This window comes from Macaca fascicularis, chromosome 6 (genome assembly GCF_037993035.2).
Source record: "Macaca fascicularis isolate 582-1 chromosome 6, T2T-MFA8v1.1".
Lineage (NCBI taxonomy): Eukaryota > Metazoa > Chordata > Mammalia > Primates > Cercopithecidae > Macaca > Macaca fascicularis.
Genome location: NC_088380.1, coordinates 184110296 through 184133195, shown reverse-complemented (window position 1 = coordinate 184133195; position 22900 = coordinate 184110296). Strand labels below are relative to the sequence as shown.

The 22900-nt window shown below is 43.2% G+C and overlaps 1 protein-coding gene across 20 annotated transcripts in view; it reads right to left on the bottom strand.

The window, feature by feature from the left end:
- The window catches only part of NSD1 (nuclear receptor binding SET domain protein 1), a 179158-nt gene that overhangs the window by 103440 nt on the left and 52818 nt on the right, over positions 1-22900 (bottom strand). For 19 of the 20 annotated variants that reach the window (XR_012414421.1, XR_012414422.1, XM_045394572.2 and 16 more), the window contains one exon: positions 8263-8398. Coding sequence is in view for 17 of the 20 variants with exons in the window: in XM_045394572.2 (XP_045250507.2) it covers positions 8263-8398 (136 nt within the window). In the remaining 3 variants the exon portion in view is untranslated. Of the gene's footprint in view, positions 1-552; positions 677-8262; positions 8399-22900 lie in introns of those variants that run through there. The other variant, XM_065547099.1, reaches the window with a different exon arrangement.

The window sequence follows — 22900 nt, the reverse complement described above, 5'->3', positions numbered from 1 at the left end:
TCTACTAAAAATACAAAAATTAGCCAGGTGTGGTGGCACAGGCCTATAGTCCCAGCTACTCGGGAGGTTGAGGCAGGAGAATTGCTTGAACCCAGGAGGCAGAGATTGCAATGAGCTGAGATCCTGCCACAGTCTGGGCAACAGAATGGGATACTATCTCAAAAAACAACAACAACAACAACAAAATTAAATTTATGCTTTGTCTATTTTTTAAAAGTCAAATAACCAATGATGGGGGTATGGGAAAAATCAGAACCAATGCATTCCTAGTGGGAATCTATCCCAATTGTAAGTTGAGGAGCACAATAGATTTGTGGAAAAGTTATAAACAAATCACAGATGCTCCATGACATACCCATTATAAGTTGAAAATATTAAGTTGAATATGAAGGCTGGCCAGACGCAATGGCTTCACGCCTATAATCTGAACACTTTCTGAGGCCAAGGCAGGAGGACTGTTTGACCCCAGGAGTTCAAGACAAGCATGGGCAATACAGGGAGACCCTGTCTGCAAAAAAAATTTAAAAATTAGCTGGGTATGGTGACGCTTGCCTGTAGTTCCAGCTACTTGGGGGGCTGAGGCGAGAGGATCACATGAGTCCAAGAGGCAGAGGCTGCAGTGAGCTGACATCGTGCCACTACACTCCAGCCTGAGCAACAAAGCAAGACCCTGACTCTAAAAAAAAAAAAAAAAGAATAATTAGAAAATGTATTTAATACACCTAGCCTATGCTAAACATGCTCAGAACACTTACACTGGTCTACAGTTGTGCAAAATTTCTGACATCAAGCCTATTTTAAAATTAACTGCTGAGTATCTTGTATAATTTATTGAATACTACATTCAAAGTGAAAAACCGAATGGTTCTACAGGTAACTCGAAGTACCATTTCTATTTAATGTGTGTCGCTTTCGCACCATTGTAAGGTCAAAAAATTCTAACTCAAATTGGGGACCTACTATATACAAAATATCCAGAATATGCAAATCCACAGAAAGTACATTAGTGGTTGCTTAAGGCAAACACGTATGGGTGTGGGAAAGATGGAGACAGAGGAAGCTAAAGAGTATGGGGTTCCATGTTAGGGTGATGAATGTATTTTCAAATTGATATCCTGGTGAAAACTTCAAGTATGGGGTTGAGTATATAAACCTAAAGACAGGATAAAGACTATCACTATGGATATGAATTCAGTTTACTGATGACTATTTAAAACTCAGAGTTAATAAAACTGTCATTCCAGACGGATGAAAAAGGATTATTACAGACTAAATATCTGTGTCCTCCTGAAATGCATTATTCTGAAGCCTTGACCCCCCATATGTTGGTGTTTATAGGTGAGGCCTTTGGAGTAATTAGATTTACTAATTTTATACACTAAATATACTAAGAATACTAAATACTATTACTAGATTAGTAATAGATCCCTCACGATGCAGAGGACCTCATGATGCAACTAGCCTCCTTATAAGAAGATTCGAGAGTGAGTACTGTCTCTCTCTGCCAAATGAGGACACAGCAACAAGGTGGTTATCTACAAGTCAGGAAGACAGCCCTCACTTGGGATCTGAATTGGCTAGCACCTTCATCTTGAAACTTCCCTGTCTCTAGAGTCAAAAATAAATTGTTGGCCAGGCACAGTGGTTCACACCTGTAATCTCAGTACTTTGGGAGGCCAAGGCGGGAGGATCACTTAAGGCCAGGAGTTCAAGACCAGTTCATGCATCACAGGGAGATCTACAAAAAATACAAAAATTAGCCGAGTGTTGTGGTGCACACCTGTAGTCCCAGCTACTCAGGAGGCTGAGGTGGAAGGAGCGCTGGAGCCCGGGAGATGGAACTTGCAGTGAGCTGTAATTGTGCCACTGCACTCCAGCCTGAGTGACAGAGCAAGACTCTTTCTCAAAAATAAGAATATTAAAATAAAAAATAACAACAAAAAATAAAAATCCTTCAGAATCCTATATACCTGCAGCATCCTCCCTTCTCTATCTCTGTCTCCATTGCCTCAAATCAGTCCAATCTAACTTCTACAATCAAACCAACAACAATAAAAAAGATTGTTCTTATCCCTAATGGACATTTTATTTGCTCTCTAGGCAACACTCAGCAAAATTGATCACATCGTCCTTCTTAAACTAGAGTGGTCCCAGCTCATGTGCAACTTCATTTTCGATGGTTTCAATTACCTGTGATACAGTACAATAAGCTATTGGGGTTGAAGGTAGGGGACAGATTCCCATAACTTTTATTACAGTATAATTGTTCTGTTTTTTTTTTAATTAATTAATTTATTTTTATTTATTTTTTTGAGATGGAGTCTCGCTCTGCCGCCCAGGCTGGAGTGCAGTGGCACACGGTCTCTGCACACTGCAAGTTCCGCCTCCCGGGTTCACGCCATTCTCCTGCCTCAGCCTCCCAAGTAGCTGGGACTACAGGCGCCCACCACCACGCCCAGCTAACTTTTTGTACTTTTTTTTAGTAGAGACGGGGTTTCACCATGTTAGCCAGGATGGTCGCAATCTCCTGACCTTGTGATCCGTCCGCCTCGGCCTCCCAAAGTGCTGGGATTACAGGCGTGAGCCACTGCACCCGACCCTGTTTTATTTTTATTTTATTTTTATTTTTTTGAGATGGAGTCTCGCACTCTCGTCCAGGCTGGAGTGCAGTGGCGCGATCACGGCTCACTGCAAGCTCTGCCTCCCAGGTTCATGCCATTCTCCTGCCTCAGCCTCCCTAGTAGCTGGTACTACAGGTGCCTGCCACCACGCCCAACTAATTTTTTGTATTTTTAGTAGAGACGAGGTTTCACCATGTTAGCCAGGATGGTCTCAATCTCCTGACCTTGTGATCCACCTGCCTCAGCCTCCCAAATTGCTGGGATTACAGGCGTGAGCCACCACGCCTGGCCTCTGTTTTATTATTAGTTGTTACTGATCTCTTACAATTCCCAATTTATTTTTTATTTACTTCTTCTTATTATTATTATTATTTTAGATGGAATCTTGCTCCATCGCCCAGGTTGGAGTGCAGTGGTATGATCTCGGCTCATTGCAACCTCCGCCTCCCAAGTTTAAGCAATCCTCCTGGCCTCAGCCTCCCCAGTAGGTGGGATTACAGGCGTCCATCACCATGCCCAGCTAATTTTTTGTGTTTTTAGTAGAGACGGGTTTTCATCATGTTGGCCAGGCTGGCTTTCAACTCCTGACCTCAAGTAATCTGCCCGCCTCGGCTTCCCAAAGTGCTAGGATTACAGGCGTTAGCCACCACAACTGGCCACAATGCCCAATTTATAAATGATACCTTATAATAGGTATGTATGTACAGGAAAAACATTACATATATGGGATTCAGTACTACCCAGTTTCACACATCCACTGAGAATCTTAGAACATATCTCCAGTACATACTACTGTACTCTAGTCACATTCTACTACTTTTCCTCTTCCATCTGTTTCATCTGATTCTTTTTCATCATTCTTTTTCGGCAAGCTCAGTCTCTTCCATATAGATGTCAAATGATGCGTTCCTCAACGTACCTTTTGTCTCATAGTATCTTCTGTCCCAAAAAATCTCACCCATGCCTTGCCCATGGCTCCAACTAATATGAACAAGAATATGTCCTTTCTGAGTTATAGATACTCCAGTGTTCTCTCAGTAAATGACAATCTACACATCCATCCAGCGATGAAACTAAAAACGTGGGAGTCATCCTGTGATATGGAAACCTAAGAACTGAAAGCCTCAGGACTTCATTCTCCCTCATTCAACATTATCCAATGCATTACTACATCACATGCATTTTACCTCCTAATCTGTTTTTATTTTCTATTCACAATTTTCATCACACCATAATCACTAATAATGACTTCTTTAACCGTCTCTTTTTACTTATTTGTGGTCCCCCTCTAACACATGTTCAAAAATCCAGCCACAGTGAATTTTTAAAATGAACAGATCAGATCATGGCAGTTCCTGCTAAATACCTTTTAATTATATACATTGTTACTGAGATAAAAATAACAAAAAGTTTTAACAAAGTCAACAAGGCACTGAACATTTTGTCCCATACCTACTTCGCAGCCTCATACTGTGCCACCCTCCATTACTCTGAGAGCTGCAGATTTCTCAGGGCTGGGGCACATACTAATTGATGTTCCTGGAACCACCTTCTTCTCTCTTCCCTAGTTAACTCCCAACTCATCCTCTCAAGTAACAGATCAGAGATAACTTTATGAGCAAACACCACTGGATGAAAAGTCCAGGTCAGTTATCCCTGTTACATCACTGAACAGGCATCAAAATTATTCCTTGGACAGACTTCTCAGTTAAGTAATAATGCATTTGATTATTTTCTGGTGTCTTGTCCCTTATACTAGATTCTAATTTCTCATGACAGCAAGCAGTATTGATGTATGGCCCAATAACGGATCCTAAAACCTAGCCCAGTACTCAATCTATACAAGGTATTTACTATTTGTCAAATAAATAGCATGGACTGAACTGGTGTGCATAAGAAACACTATAAATAGGCTGAGTGCGGTAGCTCCCTCCAGTAATCTCAAGCATTTTGGGAGGCCCAGGTGGGCAGATGGCTTGAGCCTAGGAGTTTCAGACCAGCCTGGGCAACAAGGCAAAACCCTGTCTCTATAAAAAAATTTAAAACTAAGCCAGGCATAGTGGCGAATGCCTGTAGTCCCAGCTGCTTGGAAGGCATAGGAGGGAAGATTGCTTGACCCTGGGAAGCTATGGTTGCAATGAGTCATGATCACGCCACTGCATTCCAGCCTGGGCAATACAGCGAGACCCTAAATCAAAAGAGAGACGAAGAGAGAGATACACCCTAATGAGTAAGAAACCAGCAGTCATAGGACAGGGAGGTTAGAAAAGGAGCACTAAAATAGTTTTCCAGTAGTAGAGTTTAAAAATCCAGACAGGTCACTAAGGATAAGGTATCAACAATTTTTTTTAATTAAAGAGAAAGGGTCTCATTGTGTTGCCAAGGCTGGTCTCAAACTCCTGGGCTCAAGTGATCCTCCCACCTCGGGCTCCCAAAGTGCTGGGATTATAGGCATGAGCCACTGTGCCTACTCAAGGTATCAAATTTTTAACACACTATTTTTTTCTTTTGAGACAGAGTCTCGCTCTGTCGCCCAGGCTGGTGTGCAGTGGTGTGATCTTGGATCACTTGCAACCTCCGCATCCCGGGCTCAAGCCATTCTTCTGCCTCACCCTCCCCAGTAGCTGGAATTATAGGAGGATGCCAACACACCTGGCTAATTTTTATATTTTTAGTAAACACAGGGTTTCACCATGTTAGCCAGACTGGTCTCAAACTCCTGACCTCAGGTGATCCGCCCGCCTTAGCCTCCCAAAGTGCTGGAATTACAGATGTGAGCCACTGCGGCCAGCCAAGAAACTAAAATTTATAAAGGTTTTTAGGCACTTCACTATTCAAAATATAAAATCAAATCCAGGAATTCTACTTTGGAGAAACCATCCTTTTAAAAAAAAAAAAAAAAGAGGCATGGTGACTTACACATGTAATCCCAGTACTCTGGAAGGCCAAGGTGGGAGGATCCCTTATTAAGCTCAGGATTTCAAGATCAGCCTGGGCACTATATGCAGACACTATCTCCACGCAAAAAAAAAAAAAAAAGCCATGTGTGGTGGCACACATCTGTGCTCCCAGCTATTCAGGATGCTGAGGTCGGATGACTGTTTGAGCCCTGGAGATCAAGGCTTCAGTGAGGCGCGGTTATGTCATTACACTCCAGCCTAGGCAACAGAATGAGATTCTGTCTCAGAAAAATAAATAAATAAATGAATAATAAAAATATGAAAAAAATCTCCACAATGTGGAAAAGGCAAGCTGCAAAATATACAGTGTTCTGTCTGTGATAAAGGAAAGATGTGGAAGATGACTAAGAAGTATATATTTAGTCATGTAAATAAAAATATAATTTACACGAAAAAACATTATATATATATATAAATATATTAATATCAGCCGGGTGTGCTGGCTCACGCCTGTAATCCAAGCACTTTAGGAGGCCAAGACCAGTGGTTCACTTGAGGTCAGGAGTTTGAGACTAGCCTGGTCAACATGGTGAAACCCCGTCTCTACTAAAATACAAAAATTAGCTGGGCGTGGTGGCACACACCTGTAATCCCAGCTACTCTGGAGTCTGAGGCAGGAGGAGAATCGCTTGAACCCAGGAGGCAAAGGTTGCAGTGAGCCGAAATTGCGCCACTGCACTCCAGCATAGGTGACAGAGCGAGATTCCGTCTCAAAACAAAACAACAACAACAACAAAAATTAATATCAATTGGTTGCCTGTTGAAAGGAGTGAAGAATGTGGCAGATCACAGCAAAGTAGAGAGTAAGCTGATTTTTCTGAATCTCATCAACATCTGACTTTCACAACCTAAAATACATATATTAAAACTAAAATAAAATCACTGCCATCCTAACAGAAAAAAGGACAGCTCAAATCACGTTTCAGGCCAGGTGCAGTGGCTCACGCCTGTAATCCCAACACTTTGGGAGGCCGAGGAGGGAGGATCACCTGAGGTCAGGGGTTCAAAACCAGCCTGGCCAAAATCGTGAAACCCCCATCTCTACTAAAAATACAAAACCTGGCCCAGCGTGGTGGCTCACGCTTGTAATCCCAGCACTTTGGGAGACCCAGGCAGGCAGATCACGAGGTGAGGAGATCAAGACCATTCTGGCTAATACGGTGAAACCCCATCTCTACTAAAAATACAAAAAAAATTAGCTGGGCGTGGTGGTGAGTGCCTGTAGTCCCAGCTACTCGGGAGGCTGAGGCAGGAGAACGGCGTGAACCCAGAAGGCAGAGCTTGCCACTCTGAGATGGCGCCACTGTACTCCAGCCTGGGCGACAGAGTGAGACTCTGTCACACACACACACAAAAAAAAATTAGCCAGGCATGGTGGTAGGTGCCTGTAGTCCCAGCTACTTGGGAAGTGAGGCAGGAGAATCACCTGAACCCAGGAGGTGAAGGTTGCAGTGAGGCGAGATCATGCCACTCACTGCACTCCAGCCTGGAGACAGAGCAGAAATTCTTCTCAAAAAAATAACATAACATAACATAACATAACATAACATAACATAACATAACATAACATAAAAAAATAAATCAATCAATCAAGTTTCAGCCCCATCCTTTAGAGTAATTTACAGCTAAGGTACCTGAGATTCAAACACAACAATCAACTGAAAAATAAACAATAGCATTTAAAGGAAATACTCCAAATCAAAATTTTAAACTTCAAAATTATTAATAAGAACCATTTACAATTGTTTCAGATTTATATTATCAAAAATGATACAAACCTGATTAAAGTAGAAATATGTAAATATACTAAAAGGTGATTCTGGACAATGTAAACATTAGAGAAATGGCCTAACACCTTCCTGGCATCAACAGAATAACTGAGAATGTTTAAATCAGCCAGGTGCAGTGACTCACGCCTGTAATCCCCATACTTTGGAAGACTGAGGCAGGTGGATCACCTGACATCAGGAGTTCAAGACCAGCCTGGCCAACATGGCGAAACCCCATCTCTACTAAAAATACAAAAATTAGGCCTGGTGCAGGGCTCATGCCTGTAATCCCAGCACTTTGGAAGGCTGACGCAGGCAGATCAACTGAGGTCGGGAGTTCCAGACGAATCTGACCAACATGAAGAAACCCCGTCTCTACTAAAAATACAAAATTAGCTGGGCGTAGTGGCACATGCCTGCAATCCCAGTTACTCAGGAGGCTGAGCCTGAAGAATTGCTTGAACCCGGGAGGCAGAGGTTGCAGTGAGCCGAGATCACGCCGTTGCAGGCTGGGCAACAAGAGCAAAACTCCATCTCAAAAAAAAATCAAAAATAAAAACAAAAATTAGCCAAGTGTAGTGGCAGGGGCCTGTAATCCCAGTTACTCAGGAGGCTGAGGCAGGAGAATCACTTGAACTCACAAGCCAGAGGTTGCAGCGAGCTGAGATTGCACCACCACAGACCAGCCTGGGCAACAAGAGCAAGACTCTGTCTCAAAAAAAAAAAAAAAAAAACGAGAGGTTTAAATCATAGAGTAAAACAAACTTTTAAAAGCCCCAAAAGATAAAACATGTAATACCAATTCATTCACAAAATGCTCCAAGGAAAAAAATACATTATTATTAAAGATAACAAAATTGAGTTATTCTAAAAGCAACTGCCTTTAACATGTATAATCACTGCAAGTATTACCTTTCATTTTTGAATGTGTGTTAATCAACGGATCAGAACAAATCCTGCAGGGCCACCATGGGCGTCTCTTGAATTTTGCCCAGATGAGATCTCCAACTTCATACTTCAGTGGCGTAGACTTTTTCTTAGCTTGACACTTTAGACAGACAAAACATGGGACATCGGTAAGAATCAAAATCTTTTGAAACAGTATTATCATTCTTATTAGCCTCCTGAAAAAGCAATGTATGAAAAATTGAGAATGAAAATACTCTAGTCTAAAAAGAATTACAAAATAAGTACAACTAAATTATTTCATCTTAATTGTTCATAACATAGCCCTTTATACATAGTTCTCAATTTATAATTGTTTTATATAATGAGTCTATCCATATTCTGATAATAAAATTAAGCTGGCTTTATTTTTAAAGAACTAAAAACAAACACAATAAAGAAAATCATCCCAAGGAAAAGATATCCTTGATCTAGTCCTTGGATCAAAACACAAAGGGGGGGGAAAAATGAAGAAAAAATTATAGAAAGAATTTTTAATAATATTAAGAGATTTCAGACCCTTCAGCATGTGATATTCTATATGTTTTTCTTTTTTTTTTTTTTAGTTGTATTTTTTTTAATTTATTATTATTATACTTTAAGTTGTAGGGTACATGTGCATAACGTGCAGGTTTGTTACATATGTATACTTGTGCCATGTTGGTGTGCTGCACCCATCAACTCGTCATTTACATCAGGTATAACTCCCAATGCAATCCCTCCCTCTATATGTTTTTCAAATCAATATTTCTATTAGTATATTAACAATAGTAATAGCCAGGAGTGGTGGCACACGCCTGTAATCCCAGCTAACACTTTACTTTCAGACATAAGCCTCAGAGAAAATAGCAAAGTATTTTTCTAAATACTCATAGAAGTTCAATCTCCGGCCGGGCGCGATGGCTCAAGCCTGTAATCTCAGCACTTTGGGAGGCCGAGGCGGGCGGACCACAAGGTCAGGAGATCGAGACCATCCTGGCTAACACGGTGAAACCCCGTCTCTACTAAAAATACAAAAACCTAGCCGGGCGAGGTGGTGGGCGCCTGTAGTCCCAGCTACTCAGGAGGCTGAGGCAGGAGAATGGCGTAAACCCAGGAGGCGGAGCTTGCAGTGAGCCGAGATCGCGCCACTGCACTCCAGCCTGGGGGACAGAGCAAGACTCCGTCTCAAAAAAATAAAAAAAAAAAAAGGCCGGGCGCGGTGGCTCAAGCCTGTAATCCCAGCACTTTGGGAGGCCGAGACGGGCGGATCACAAGGTCAGGAGATCGAGACCATCCTGGCTAACACGGCGAAACCCCGTCTCTACTAAAAACACAAAAAAATTAGCAGGGCGAGGTGGCGGCTCCTGTGGTCCCAGCTACTCGGGAGGCTGAGCCAGGAGAATGGCGGGAACCCAGGAGGCGGAGCTTGCAGTGAGCTGAGATCTGGCCACTGCACTCCAGCCTGGGCGACAGAGCGAGACTCTGTCTCAAAAAAAAAAAAAAAAAGAAGTTCAATCTCATTAAAAATACTGGGATTGATGGGCACATTGGCTCACGCCTATAATCCCAGCACTTTGGGAGGCCAAGGCGAGTGGATCATCTGAGGTCAGGAGTTCGTGACCAGCCTGGCCAACATGGTGAAACCCCGTTCTACTAAAAACACAAAAATTAGCCAGGCGTGTTAGCAGGCACCTGTAATCCCACCCAGCTACTTGGGAGGCTAAGGCAGGAGAATCGCTTGAACCCGGTGGGTGGAGGTTGCAGTGAGCTGAGAGCCACTGCACTCCAGACTGGGTGACAGAGAGAGACTCTTTTCTTTTTTTTAAAAAAAAAAAAAAAAGGCCAGGCGTGGTGGCTCATGCCTGCAATCCCAGCACTTAGGGAGGCCAAGCAAGGCGGGCGGATCACAAGGTCAGGAGATCAAGACCATTCTGGTTAACACGGTGAAACCCCGTCTCTACCAAAACTACAAAAATTAGCTGGATGTGGTGGCAGGCGCCTGTAGTCCCAGCTTCTTGGGAGGCTGAGACAGGAGAATGTCATGAACCCAAAAGGCAGAGCTTGCAGTGGGGCGAGTTTGCACCACTGCACTCCAGCCTGCGAGACAAAGCAAGACTCCGTCTCAAAAAAAAAAAACAAAACAAAACTGGGATTAGTTCCCATATATATAGAGCTACTAGAAAATGAAACAAGAACTATGTCTTACTTTATTTTAAAAAACTCTAAGTGGCCAGGCACAGTGGCTCACGTCTGTAATCCCAGCACCCTGGGAGGCCGAGGTGGGCAGATAACTTGAGGCCAGGAGTTTGAGACCAGCCTGGCCAACACAGCGAAACCCCGTCTCTGCTAAAAAGAGAAAAAAATACAAAAAATTGGCCAGGCATGGCGGCCCATGCCTGTAATCCCAGCTACTTGGGAGGCTGAGACAAGAGAATCGCTTGAATCCGGGAGGCAGAGGTTGCAGTGAGCCAAGATTGCGCCACTGCACGCTGGCCTGGGCGACAGAGTTACACTCTGCCTCAAAAGAAAAAAGAATAAAATAAAATAAAATAAAAAGCCCTAAGGGGGCCAGATGCTGTGGTTCTTGCTCGTAAATTCCAGCACTTTGGGAGGCTGAGGCAACAGGATCACTCCAGCCTAGGAGTTTGAGATTAGCCTGGACAACATGTCAGACCCCGTCTCTACAAAAAATTAAAAAATTAGCTGGGCATGGTGGTGCATGCCTGTACTCCCAGCTGCTTAGGAGACTGAGGTAGGAGGATTGCTTGAGCCCAAGAGTTCGAGTCTGCAGTGGACCATGTTCATGCCTACTGCACTCCAGCCTGTGCTACAGAGCGAGATCTGCCTTAAAAAAAAAACCTAAGGGACCATTTTGATGGTTATCAATTTGTAAATTCTCAAAAAGAATACGACTTCAAAGTTAATTGACTTTGAAACTTTAAGAGATGCCAAGAATCGATGGGAAAGACAAATATTTTATTTTATTTATTTATTTTTTTTTTTTTTTGAGACGGAGTCTCGCTCTGTCGCCCAGGCTGGAGTGCAGTGGCGCGATCTCGGCTCACTGCAAGCTCCGCCTCCTGGGTTTACGCCATTCTCCTGCCTCAGCTTCCTGAATAGCTGGGACTACAGGCGCCCGCCACCGCGCCCGGCTAATTTTTTGTATTTTTAGTAGAGACGGGGTTTCACCGTGGTCTCGATCTCCTGACCTTGTGATCCGCCCGCCTCGGCCTCCCAAAGTGCTGGGATTACAGGCGTGAGCCACCGCGCCCAGCTCAAATATTTTATCTGTACTGAAAACTGCAATCTGAGTAGGTTCCAATAAATTTATGATGTAATTTGATTTTTGATTATTTAAATATGATTTGGCAATCACTGCTAAATACAGAGCTTATTTATTCAAGTTCTAAATGACTTCAAATACATTAAGTAACATGATGTTTGCTACATGCAAGGCACTGTTCCTCTTAAATACATTGTTACCCATATTTTACTACATGCCTGTGGTTACATAGTTATTAAGTGACAGAACCAAGGATTCAAACCTGGGGAGATATAACTCCAGAGCGGAAATTCTTAAACCACTCTCCTGTTATCCAATAACAATAAAACCTCATTGTTATTATACGCTTTATGACAAATTTAACCATAACCAATCTAGCACATGGTGTTGGCTGTCTTCTCCTCAGAGAACTTCTACAAAAAGATTACATTGTATTTTTGGAAGTATAATCATAAAATACATGCATTCAACAGATATGTCAGTGGTATCAGGTAAAGACAATAGCCAGAACCACAGAACCAGAGAAAGCAGTAATAAATCCTCTTTTCTGACTCCATCACAAACTGTCACCTTGGCCTCAGTTTCCTAAGCCACAAACTTGGGAAAGTAGCACCTGCTCTACAATAAACCATCAAAACAAATACCTAGTAATTCAGCTCCCAGTATTTTAACCCCCAAAAATAATTCAAAGTAATTTCCTATAATTCCTAATTATAGGGTAAGATATTTAAAGCAGGTTTTTGTTTGGTTGGTTTTTTTGTGTGTTTTTTTTTGAGACTGGTTCTCACTCTGCCTCCCAGGCTGGAGTGCAGTGGTGTAATCGTCACTCATTGCAGCCTTTGCCTCCTGAGCTCAAGCCTTCCTCCCATCTCAGCGTTCCAATGCTCACCAACATGCCTGGAAAACTTTTGTATTTTTTCTAGATATGGAATATAACCACGTTGCCCAAGCTGTTGAAGCAGTTTTTTGTTTTTGTTTTTTTTTTTAATGACAAAAGTTAACATCCACCAAGAGATCTGTTTTAAAAAATTATGCTGGGAGCTGCGGTGGCTCAGGCCCGTTGTCCTGGTGCATAAGGAGGTGAGGCTGGGTGTTCAAGGTCAACCTGGGCAACACAGAAACTTCTCACCTATACAACCAAAAAAAAATTATGCTATGGCAACTCTATGAAATATGCTAAGTGAAGATGTCATATATTAAAGATAATAACACAGCTATACATACACTATATGTTATATGATACATTATAAATTATGCTGAAGCAATAATGATGACCTTAAAAATTTTTTTAAATAACAAAGCCATTGAGAAACATAAATTTTTAAGTTTCGTTAAATTGATGGTACCATGAGTAAAGATTTTAACAAACCCCTATTTACTTCCTTCTATCTTGAAAAATTTACATGACCAAATAATATATGCAAACCCACTGGAAAAATACATCTACATAAATATACATTAATACTTTCATTCATAGACAATAATAACCAAATCCAACTGATCTTAATAAATAAACTTAGAAACAGGCAAGAATTCCGGACCACAGAAAAGCTTCTAAACATGAAAACAGTGGAAATAAGAACAAGGGTTTAAAAAAGCAAGATGACTTTAAGACCAGCTTAAAAATTTTATCTTGCAGAGAGAGATGCCAAAATAAACCCTTTTAAGCCCATAATTTAACTACACACAAACTTAGTAAACACCTATGTACAAAGCTCAACAAGAGACACAAATAAGTCACAATTCCAGATCCCAAGACACTTGGGAAAAGAGATTAGAGAAGATGTGAGTAAAGAAGTGGCATCTTCCAGGCTTAGACTGGCAGGATTGACAGATTTCAGAATGGCTTTTTCTAATATGTCTATAGGTTCAGTTGGAAATAATATACCGGTGCTAAGCCTTTTTATATATGGTATTGGGCTGAATTCTGTGTACACTGCCACCATACACACACACAAGATAAACACACACACAAGATAACCCAGCAGCTATGAATATGATCTTATTTGGAAGTAGGGTCTTTGCAGTTGATCAAGATGAAGTCACAAGGGTGGGCCTTAATTCAATACAACTGTTTCCTAATAAAATGGAGAAAATTGGAAACAAAGACAGGCACAAATAGAGGGAAGACAAAGTGAAAACACAGACAGAACACAATCTATTAACCAAGGAAAGCCTGAGGTCAGACATTAGGAGAGGGGCAGGGGGAAGAGATAAACACTCACAGTCCTCAAAACAATGTGCTGACAACTTTAGTTTGTACTTCTACCTTCCCAAACTGAGAGAGAATTTCTGCTGTTTAAGCCACCCAGTTTGTGGTACTGTGTTACAACAGCCCCCCAAAACTAATATACATATATTATCTTGCTTACCCCTCACAACCTTACAATATAGCATTATCTCAATTTTGCAGATAAAGAAACTGAGGCTCAAAAAGGTTAAGTCACAGGCCGGGTGCGGTGGCTCATGGCTGTAATCCCAGCACCTTGGGAGGCTGAGATGGGAGAATCACCGGAGGTCAGGAGTTCAAGATCAGCCTGGCCAACATGGTGAAACCCCATCTCTACTAAAAATACAAAGATTAGCCGAGCATGGTGGTGGGTGCCTGTAATCCCAGCTACTTGGGAAGCTGAGGCAGAAGAATCGCTTGAACCTGGGAAACGGAGGTTGCAGTGAGCCGAGATCGCACCTCTGCATTCCAGGCTGGGCAACAGAGATTCCATCTCAAAAAAAAAGGTTAAGTCACAATTGTAAAGATTAGAATTTAAATCCATATCTGAATAACTCTAAAGACCATGTTTTTTGCATTAGAAATAAATATGGCTAGAATTTGTTTGCAAAGTGTTTTAAATCCAACCTAAAAGCTAACTAGATTTAAAACCTCCCATTATTTCTTTTTGTTTGTTGGTTTGTTTTCTGAGAGACAGTCTGTCACCCAGGCTGGGGTGCAGTGGCATGTTGATTTCAGTTGCAATTCGAATAGCTGGGACTAAAGGCACACGCCACCACACCCAGAAGATTTATTTTTAATAGAGATAAGGTCTCCCTGTGTTCCCCAGGCTGCTAACTCCTGGTCTCAAGCAATCTTCCCACTTTGTCCTCCCAAAAGGGCTGGGATTACAGGCCTGAGCCAACGCGGCCAGCTTATATTCCTTCTTTATTTCATTGACAATGTTGTATCACTTTACATTAAACTAACCCAGAAAAGCTCATCACTACCAGCTTCGAAAATCATTAAAGGCTTAACACATCTCTACAACTCTAACTAAGAAGTGGCTCTTGAGCCAAAAGCTCTGTTTAAAGGAATTTTAGATGAGATCTTTACTTTCACTAATGAATTTTTCTAGCAACAGTTACAAATCAAACCTGTGTTGCACTTCTGAGGATTAATTAAAAAAAAACCTAAACTGGTTCAACTATTTCCTGGTCATATGGGATATGCTTCCTGTTTCGATGTAAATTGAACATAGTCCTTGGATACCAATCTCTTCCCAGACATATCCAAAAATTACAGTTGAGCTAAATATTAAAAAATAGCCATAGTGCAACAATTTTTTCTTTTTCGTTTCTGAGACAGGGTCTCCCTATGTAATGCAGGCTGGAGTGCAGTAGTGCGATCACAGCCTACTGTAGCTGCCACCTCCTGGGCTCAAGCAATCCTTCCCCCTCAAGCTCTCAGGTAGTTGGGATTACAGACGCGCACCACCACACCAGACTGATTTACATATGTATATAACATTATATTAAATATTAAGTATATTTTATGTGTGTGCGTGTGTGTGTATACATATTTGTTTTTTTGTGTGTTTTTGAGACAGAGTCTTGCTCTCACCCCCAGGCTGGAGTGCTATGGTGCAATCTTGACTCACTGCAACCTCCGCATCCTGGGTTCAAGCGATTCTCCTGCCTCAGCCTCCGAGTAGCTGTGATTACACGCACCCGCCACCATGCCTGGCTAATTTTTGTATTTTTAGTAGAGACAGGTTTTCGCCATGTTGGCCAGGCTGGTCTCGAACTCCTGACCTCAGGTGATCCACCGGCCTCTGCCTCCCAAGTGCTGGGATCATAGACGTGAGCCACAGCACATGGCATTTACATATTTTTTGTAGAGACGGGGTTTCATCATGTTGCCCAGGCTGGTTCAAACTCCTGAGCTCAATCAATCCACCCAACTCGGCCTCCTAAAGTACTGGGATTACAGGCATGAGCCACTGCACCCAGCCACAGTTTTTTTGTTTGTTTGTTTGTTTTTGAGACGGAGTCTCGCTTTGTCGCCCAGGCTGGAGTGCAGTGGCCGGATCTCAGCTCACTGCAAGCTCCGCCTCCTGGGTTCACGCCATTCTCCTGCCTCAGCCTCCGAGTAGCTGGGACTACAGGCACGCACCACCACGCCCGGCTAATTTTTTGTATTTTTAGTAGAGACGGGATTTCATCGTGTTAGCCAGGATGGTCTCGATCTCCTGACCTCGTGATCCGCCCGCCTCGGCCTCCCAAAGTGCTGGGATAACAGGCGTGAGCCACCACGCTCGGCCAGCCACAGTTTTTTTAAAAAACTTCCTGAGAATCTATAGTGATACACAACTTGAGGTAAAGACGAGGGGAAGTGGGGGAAGCACTAATGCTTTACATAACAATTATCATAGAAATTATCGCAACTCTAAGGACTCAGTTATTGTTTTAGTTACCAAAAACTCCCATAAAATTAAGTTGTTATAAAGAGATGACAGCAATATACAAGACAAAAACATACCTGTTTAGATGCTTGACTTATATGATATCCAAAGCCTACTAAAACTTTTCCACAGCTTAAACGGCCCATATTTAAGAATAAGGTCATCAAATCAAACCAAGTATAAATACATAATCTTATTTATAAAGAAGAAAAGGCCAGGCCTGGTGGCTCAGGCCTGCAATCCTAGCACTGTGGGAGGCCAAGGTGGGTGATCGCTCGAGGCCAGGATTTCTTTTTTTTTTTTTTTTTTGAGACTGAGTCTTGCTCTGCCACCCAGGCTGGAGTGCAGCGACCGCATCTCAGCTCACTGCAAGCTCCGCCTCCGTGGTTTAGGCCATTCTCCTGTCTCAGCCTCCCGAGTAGCTGGGACTACAGGCCCTGCCACCTCGCCCAGGTAGTTTATTTTGTATTTTTTAGTAGAGACGGGGTTTCACTGTGTTACCCAGGATGGTCTCGATCTGCTGACCTCGTGATCCGCCCGTCTCGGCCTCCCAAAGTGCTGGGATTACAGGCTTGAGCCACCGCGCCCGGCCCAGGCCAGGATTTCAAGATCAACCTTGGCAAGATCCCATCCTTGCACAAACACACACACACACCAGGCAGACATGGTAGCTCACGCCTGTAGTTTCAGCAACTTGGGAGGGTAGGCTGGGAGGAACGCGTGAGCTTGGGAAGTCAAGGCTGAACTGAGCCATGACTGCGCCGCTGCACACCAGCCTAAGTGACAGAGTGAGCTCCTGTCTCCAAGGGAAAAAAACAAAAACCCAAAACAACTAGAATATGAGGATATCAAACAACTCTAAAGGAAAAATATAACAATCAAATTAAACAGTTTTCCTAAAAATGGACAAAAGACCTGAATAGAAAATACTCAAAAAGACATACAAATGGCAAACAAGAATATGAAAAGGTGCTCAGTATCACTGCTCATCAGAGAAATGCAAATCAAAACTATAATGAGATACCATCTCAAACAGATAAAATGGCTTTTATCCAAAAGACAGAAAATAATAAATGCTGGCAAGGATGTGCATAAAGGTGGGAATGTAAATTAGTACAAATCTAGAGAACAGTTTGGAGGTTTCTCAAAAAACTACAAATAGAGCTACCATATGATCCAGAAATCCCATGACTAGCTATATAGAGAAAAGAAAGGAAATCAGTATTTCAAATAGGCACCTGCCCTCCCATGCTTATTGCAGCACTGTTCACAATAGCCAAGACTTGGAAATAACCTAAGTGTTCAACAGATGAATAAAGAAAGAAAATGTGGTACATATACATAATGGAGTGCTATTCAGCCATGAAAAAGAATGAGATCCTATCATTTGCAACAACATAGATGGAACTGGAGATCATTATGTTAGATGAAATAAGCCAGGTACAGAAAGACCAACTTCATGTGTTCTCACTTATTTGTGAGAACTAAAAATTAAAACAATAGAACTCCTGCTGATAGACAACAGAAAAATGATTACTAGAGGCTAGGAAGGGAAGTAGAAAGATGGAGGTAAGTGAGGATGCTTAAAGAAAACAAAAGAGGCCGGGCGCGGTGGCTCAAGCCTGTAATCCCAGCACTTTGGGAGGCCGAGAAGGGTGGATCACGAGGTCAGGAGATCGAGACCATCCTGGTTAACACAGTGAAACCCCGTCTCTACTAAAAAATACAAAAAACTAGCCGGCCGAGGTGGCGGACGCCTGTAGTCCCAGCTACTCGGGAGGTGGAGGCAGGAGAATGGCGTGAACCCGGGAGGCGGAGCTTGCAGTGAGCTGAGATCCGGCCACTGCACTCCAGCCTGGGTGACAGCGCGAGACTCCGTCTCAAAAAAAAAAAAAAAAAAAAAAAAGAAAACAAAAGAATAGATGATTCAGTAAGGTAAAAAAAGAGTTAGAAATAATGAGTAAGAACTAGAATTTGATAGCACATCAAGTTGATAATAACTTAACTGTATATTTTAAAATAAGAAAAAGGGTATAATTGGATTGCTTGTAACACAAAGGATAAATCCTTGAGGGGATGGTAACTCCATTTACCCTAATGTAATTACACATTGCATGTCTGTACCAAAATATCTCATGTATATTGCAAATATATATACCTATGTACACACAAACATTGAAAATAAGTTTTTTCTTAAACATACAATGACCATATGATGCAGTAATTCTACTCCTAGGTATACAATACCCAAGAATAATGAAAACACATGTCCACACAAAAACTTGTAAAAGCAGACCTTGGAGATTAATATAGGTTCAGTTTCAAGACCACCACAACAATGCAAATATTGCGATAAAGTGAGTAATGAAAATGCTTCAATTTCACAGTACACATATATAGGTTAGATTTACACTATACGGTAGTCTGTTTGTGTACAATAACATTATAGATTAAAAATAACAAATTAAGAAGCTTTGTTTTATTCAATGTATGAATTTGGGGGAAAAAATATATAGTGCTAAAAGAAAAGAACATCCAGCCTGGGCAACATAACAAGAATTCATCGCCAAAAAAACAAACAAAAAAAATTAACCCCTTAACTGAGGCTGGTTGTGGGGGTTCACACCTGTACACCCGGCACTTTCCGAGGCCAAGGCAGGAAGACTGCTTGGGCCTAGGACTTTAGGACCATACTTGGCAATGTAAGTGAGACCTCATCTTCATTTAAAAAAACAAAAAAAGAGGCCAGGCGCAGTAGTTCATGCCTGTAATCCCAGCACTTTGGGAGGCTGAGGTGGGCAGATCACCTGAGGTCAGGAGTTCAAGACCAGCCTGACTAAAGTGGTGAAACCATGTCTACTAAAAATACAAAAATTAGGCCGGGCGCGGTGGCTCAAGCCTGTAATCCCAGCACTTTGGGAGGCCGAGACGGGCGGATCACGAGGTCAGGAGATCGAAACCATCCTGGCTAACACGGTGAAACCCCGTCTCTATTAAGAAATACAAAAAACTAGCCGGGCGAGGTGGCGGGCGCCTGTAGTCCCAGCTACTCGGGAGGCTGAGGCAGGAGAATGGCGTGAACCCGGGAGGCGGAGCTTGCAGTGAGCTGAGATCCGGCCACTGCACTCCAGCCTGGGTGACAGAGCGAGACTCCGTCTCAAAAAAAAAAAATAAATAAATAAAAATAAAAATAAAAATACAAAAATTAGCCAGGCGTAGTGGCAGGCACCTGTAATCCCAGCTACTCAGGAGGCTGAGGCAGGAGAATTGCTTGAACCCAGGAGATGGAGGCTGCAGTGAGCTGAGATTGCGCCATTGCACTCCAGCCTGGGTGACAGAGCAAGTCCCCATTTAAAAAAATAAAAATAAAATAAAAATTTTTAAAAAGGGGGAGAGGAGAGGAGGATAAAACAAAGCCAGTCTTAGTTGGGGATGCTGGCACAACCTTGTAGTTCTAGGCAAAACTTTAATCACTTGAGTCCAGGATTTTCAGGTTACATACAGCAAGCTACAGTCGTATCACTGTACTTGAGCCGGGGAAAGAAAGCAAAACCCTGTCTCTAAAAAATGATCATCTGAGCTGCAACCTTTATGCTGATGGAGGGTCTTGCCTCAATGTTCAAGGCTGCTTGCTGAAGGTCAGAATGGCTGTGGCAATTTCTGGTTTGTTTGCTTTTGCTGAGACAGAGTCTCACTCAACTGTTGCCCAAGCTGGAATGCAGCTGGACAAAAACAACTCACTGTAGCCTCCGCCTCCCGGGTTCCTGCAGTCCTCTACCATTGGCCTCTCGAGTAATTGGGACTAAAAGTACATACCACTATGACCAGCTAATTTTCAAGGTTTTTCTTTCTTGTTTCTTTTGAGACAGAGTCTCGCTCCGTCACCCAGGCTGGAGAGCAGTGGCGCGATCTCCGCTCACTGCAAGCTCCACCACCCGGGTTCATGCCATTATCCTGCCTCAGCCTCCCAAATAGTGGGACTACAGGCGCTTGCCACCATGCCTGGCCAGTTTTTTATCTTTTTAGTAGAGACGGGGTTTCACCGTGTTAGCCAGGATGGTCTTGATCTCCCGACCTCGTGACCCACCCACCTCGGCCTCCCAAAGTGCTGGGATTACAGGCGTGAGCCACCGCGCCCGGCTAATTTTTAAAATTTTTATGTTTCCCTGGATGGCCTCAAACTCCTGGGCTCAAGCAATCCACCCTCCTTGGCCTCTCAAGGTGCTGGGATTACAGGAAATAGCACAGAACCCACTATTTCTTAAAGTAAGACCACAATGTGGCCAAGCACAGTGGCTCACACCTGTAATCCCAGCACTTTAGGAGGCCAAGAAGGGCAGATCACTTGAGGTCAGGAGTTCAAAACAGCTTAGACAACAGGGCAAAACCCCATCTCTACAAACACTACAAAAATTAGCCAGGCCTGGTGGCAGGCGCCTGTAATCCCAGCTACTCAGGAGGCTGAGGCAGGAAAATCACTTGAACCCAGGAAGCGGAGGTTGCAGTGAGCTGAGACTGAGCCAATGCTCCAGCCTGGGTGACAAGGTGAGAACCTGCCACAAACACAAACACACACACACACACAAAATGAAGTTTCCTACATGGATTGACTCTTCCTTTCATGATTTCTCTGTAGCATTCAACGTCATTTGATAGTATTTTACACACAATAGAGCTTCTTACTCTCTTTTTGGGTGTTTTTTGGAGACAGTCTTGCTCTGTCACTGTCACCCAGGATGGAGTGCAGTGGCACAATCTCGGCTCACTGCAAACTTCCTTCCCGGGTTCAAGTAATTCTCATACTTCAGCCTCCTGTGTAGCTGGGACTACAGGCATGTGCCACCACGCCCGGCTAATTTTTAGTAGAGACAGGGCTTCACCATGTTGGCCAGGCTGGTCTCTTAAACTCCTGGCCCCACGCAATCCGCCCACCTCAGCCTCCCAAAGTGCTAGGATTATAGGTGTGAGCCACCACACCTGGCCTAGAGCTTCTTTCAAAAGTGGAGTCAGTCCCCTCAAACCTGGATACTACTTTATCAACTAGTTTCATGATATTCCAACGAATCTGTTGTCATTTCAACAATATTTGTATCATTTTTACCAGGAGTAGATTATACCTTAAGAAACCACATTTTGGCCCGGCACGGTGGCTCACACCTGTAATCCCAGCACTTTGGGAGGCCGAGGTGGGTGGATCACAAGGTCAAGAGATCGAGACCATCCTGGCTAACATGGTGAAACCCTGTCTCTATTAAAAACATAAAAAATTAGCCAGGTAGGTGCCTGTAGTACCAGCTACTCGGGAGGCTGAGACAGGAGAATGGCATGAACCTGGGAGGCGAAGTTTGCAGTGAGCCGAGATCACACCATTGCACTCCAGCCTGAGCTACAGAGAGACACTCCGTCTCAAAAAAAAAAAAAAAACAAAAAAAAAAAAAACAAAAAAACACACACATTTTTTGCTCATCTAGAAAATACAACTCTTTATCTGTTAAAATATCATCATCAGCCGGGCGCAGTGGCTCACGCCTGTAATCCCAGCACTTTGGGAGGCCAAGGTGGGTGGATCACTTGAGGTCAGGAGTTTGAGACCCGTCTGGCAAACATGGTGAAACCCTGTCTCTACTAAAAATACAAAAAAAAATAGCTGGGCGTGGTGGTATGTGCCTGTAATTACAGCTATTTGGGAGGCTGAGGCAGGAGAATCACTTGAATCCAGGAGGCAGAGGTTGCAGTGAGCCACTGCACTCCAGCCTGGGCAACACAGCAAGACTGTCTTTTTTTAAGAAAAAAAGATTTGCCGGGCGCGGTGGCTCAAGCCTGTAATCCCAGCACTTTGGGAGGCCGAGACGGGCGGATCACGAGGTCAGGAGATCGAGACCATCCTGGGTAACACAGTGAAACCCCGTCTCTACTAAAAATACAAAAACTTAGCCGGGCGAGGTGGCAGGCGCCTGTAGTCCCAGCTACTCGGGAGGCTGAGGCAGGAGAATGGCGTGAACCCGGGAGGCGGAGCTTGCAGTGAGCTGAGATCCGGCCACTGCACTCCAGCCTGGGTGACAGAGCGAGACTCCGTCTCAAAAAAAAAAAAAAAAAAGATTTATTCTTTTTTTAAGAAACAAAATTAAAAATATATATATATAAATATAAATATAAAAAATAAAAAAATATTTCTTCTTTTAAGAAATAAATAAAATAGGGCCGGGCGCAGTGGCTCAAGCCTGTAATCCCAGCACTTTGGGAGGCCGAGACGGGCGGATCACGAGGTCAGGAGATCGAGACCATCCTGGCTAACACAGTGAAACCCCGTCTCTACTAAAAAATACAAAAAACTAGCCGGGCGAGGTGGTGGGCGCCTGTAGTCCCAGCTACTCGGGAGGCTGAGGCAGGAGAATGGCGTAAACCCGGGAGGCGGAGCTTGCAGTGAGCTGAGATCCGGCCACTGCACTCCAGCCTGGGCGACAGAGTAAGACTCCGTCTCAAAAAATAAATAAATAAATAAATAAATAAAATAAAAAATACAAATACAAAAATTAGCCAGGCATGTTGGTGGGTGCCTGTAATCCCAGCTACCCAGGAGGCTAAGGCAGGAGAACTGCTTGAACCCTAGAGGTGGAGATTGCAGTCAGCCCAGACCACACCACTGCACCCCAGCCTGAGCGACAGT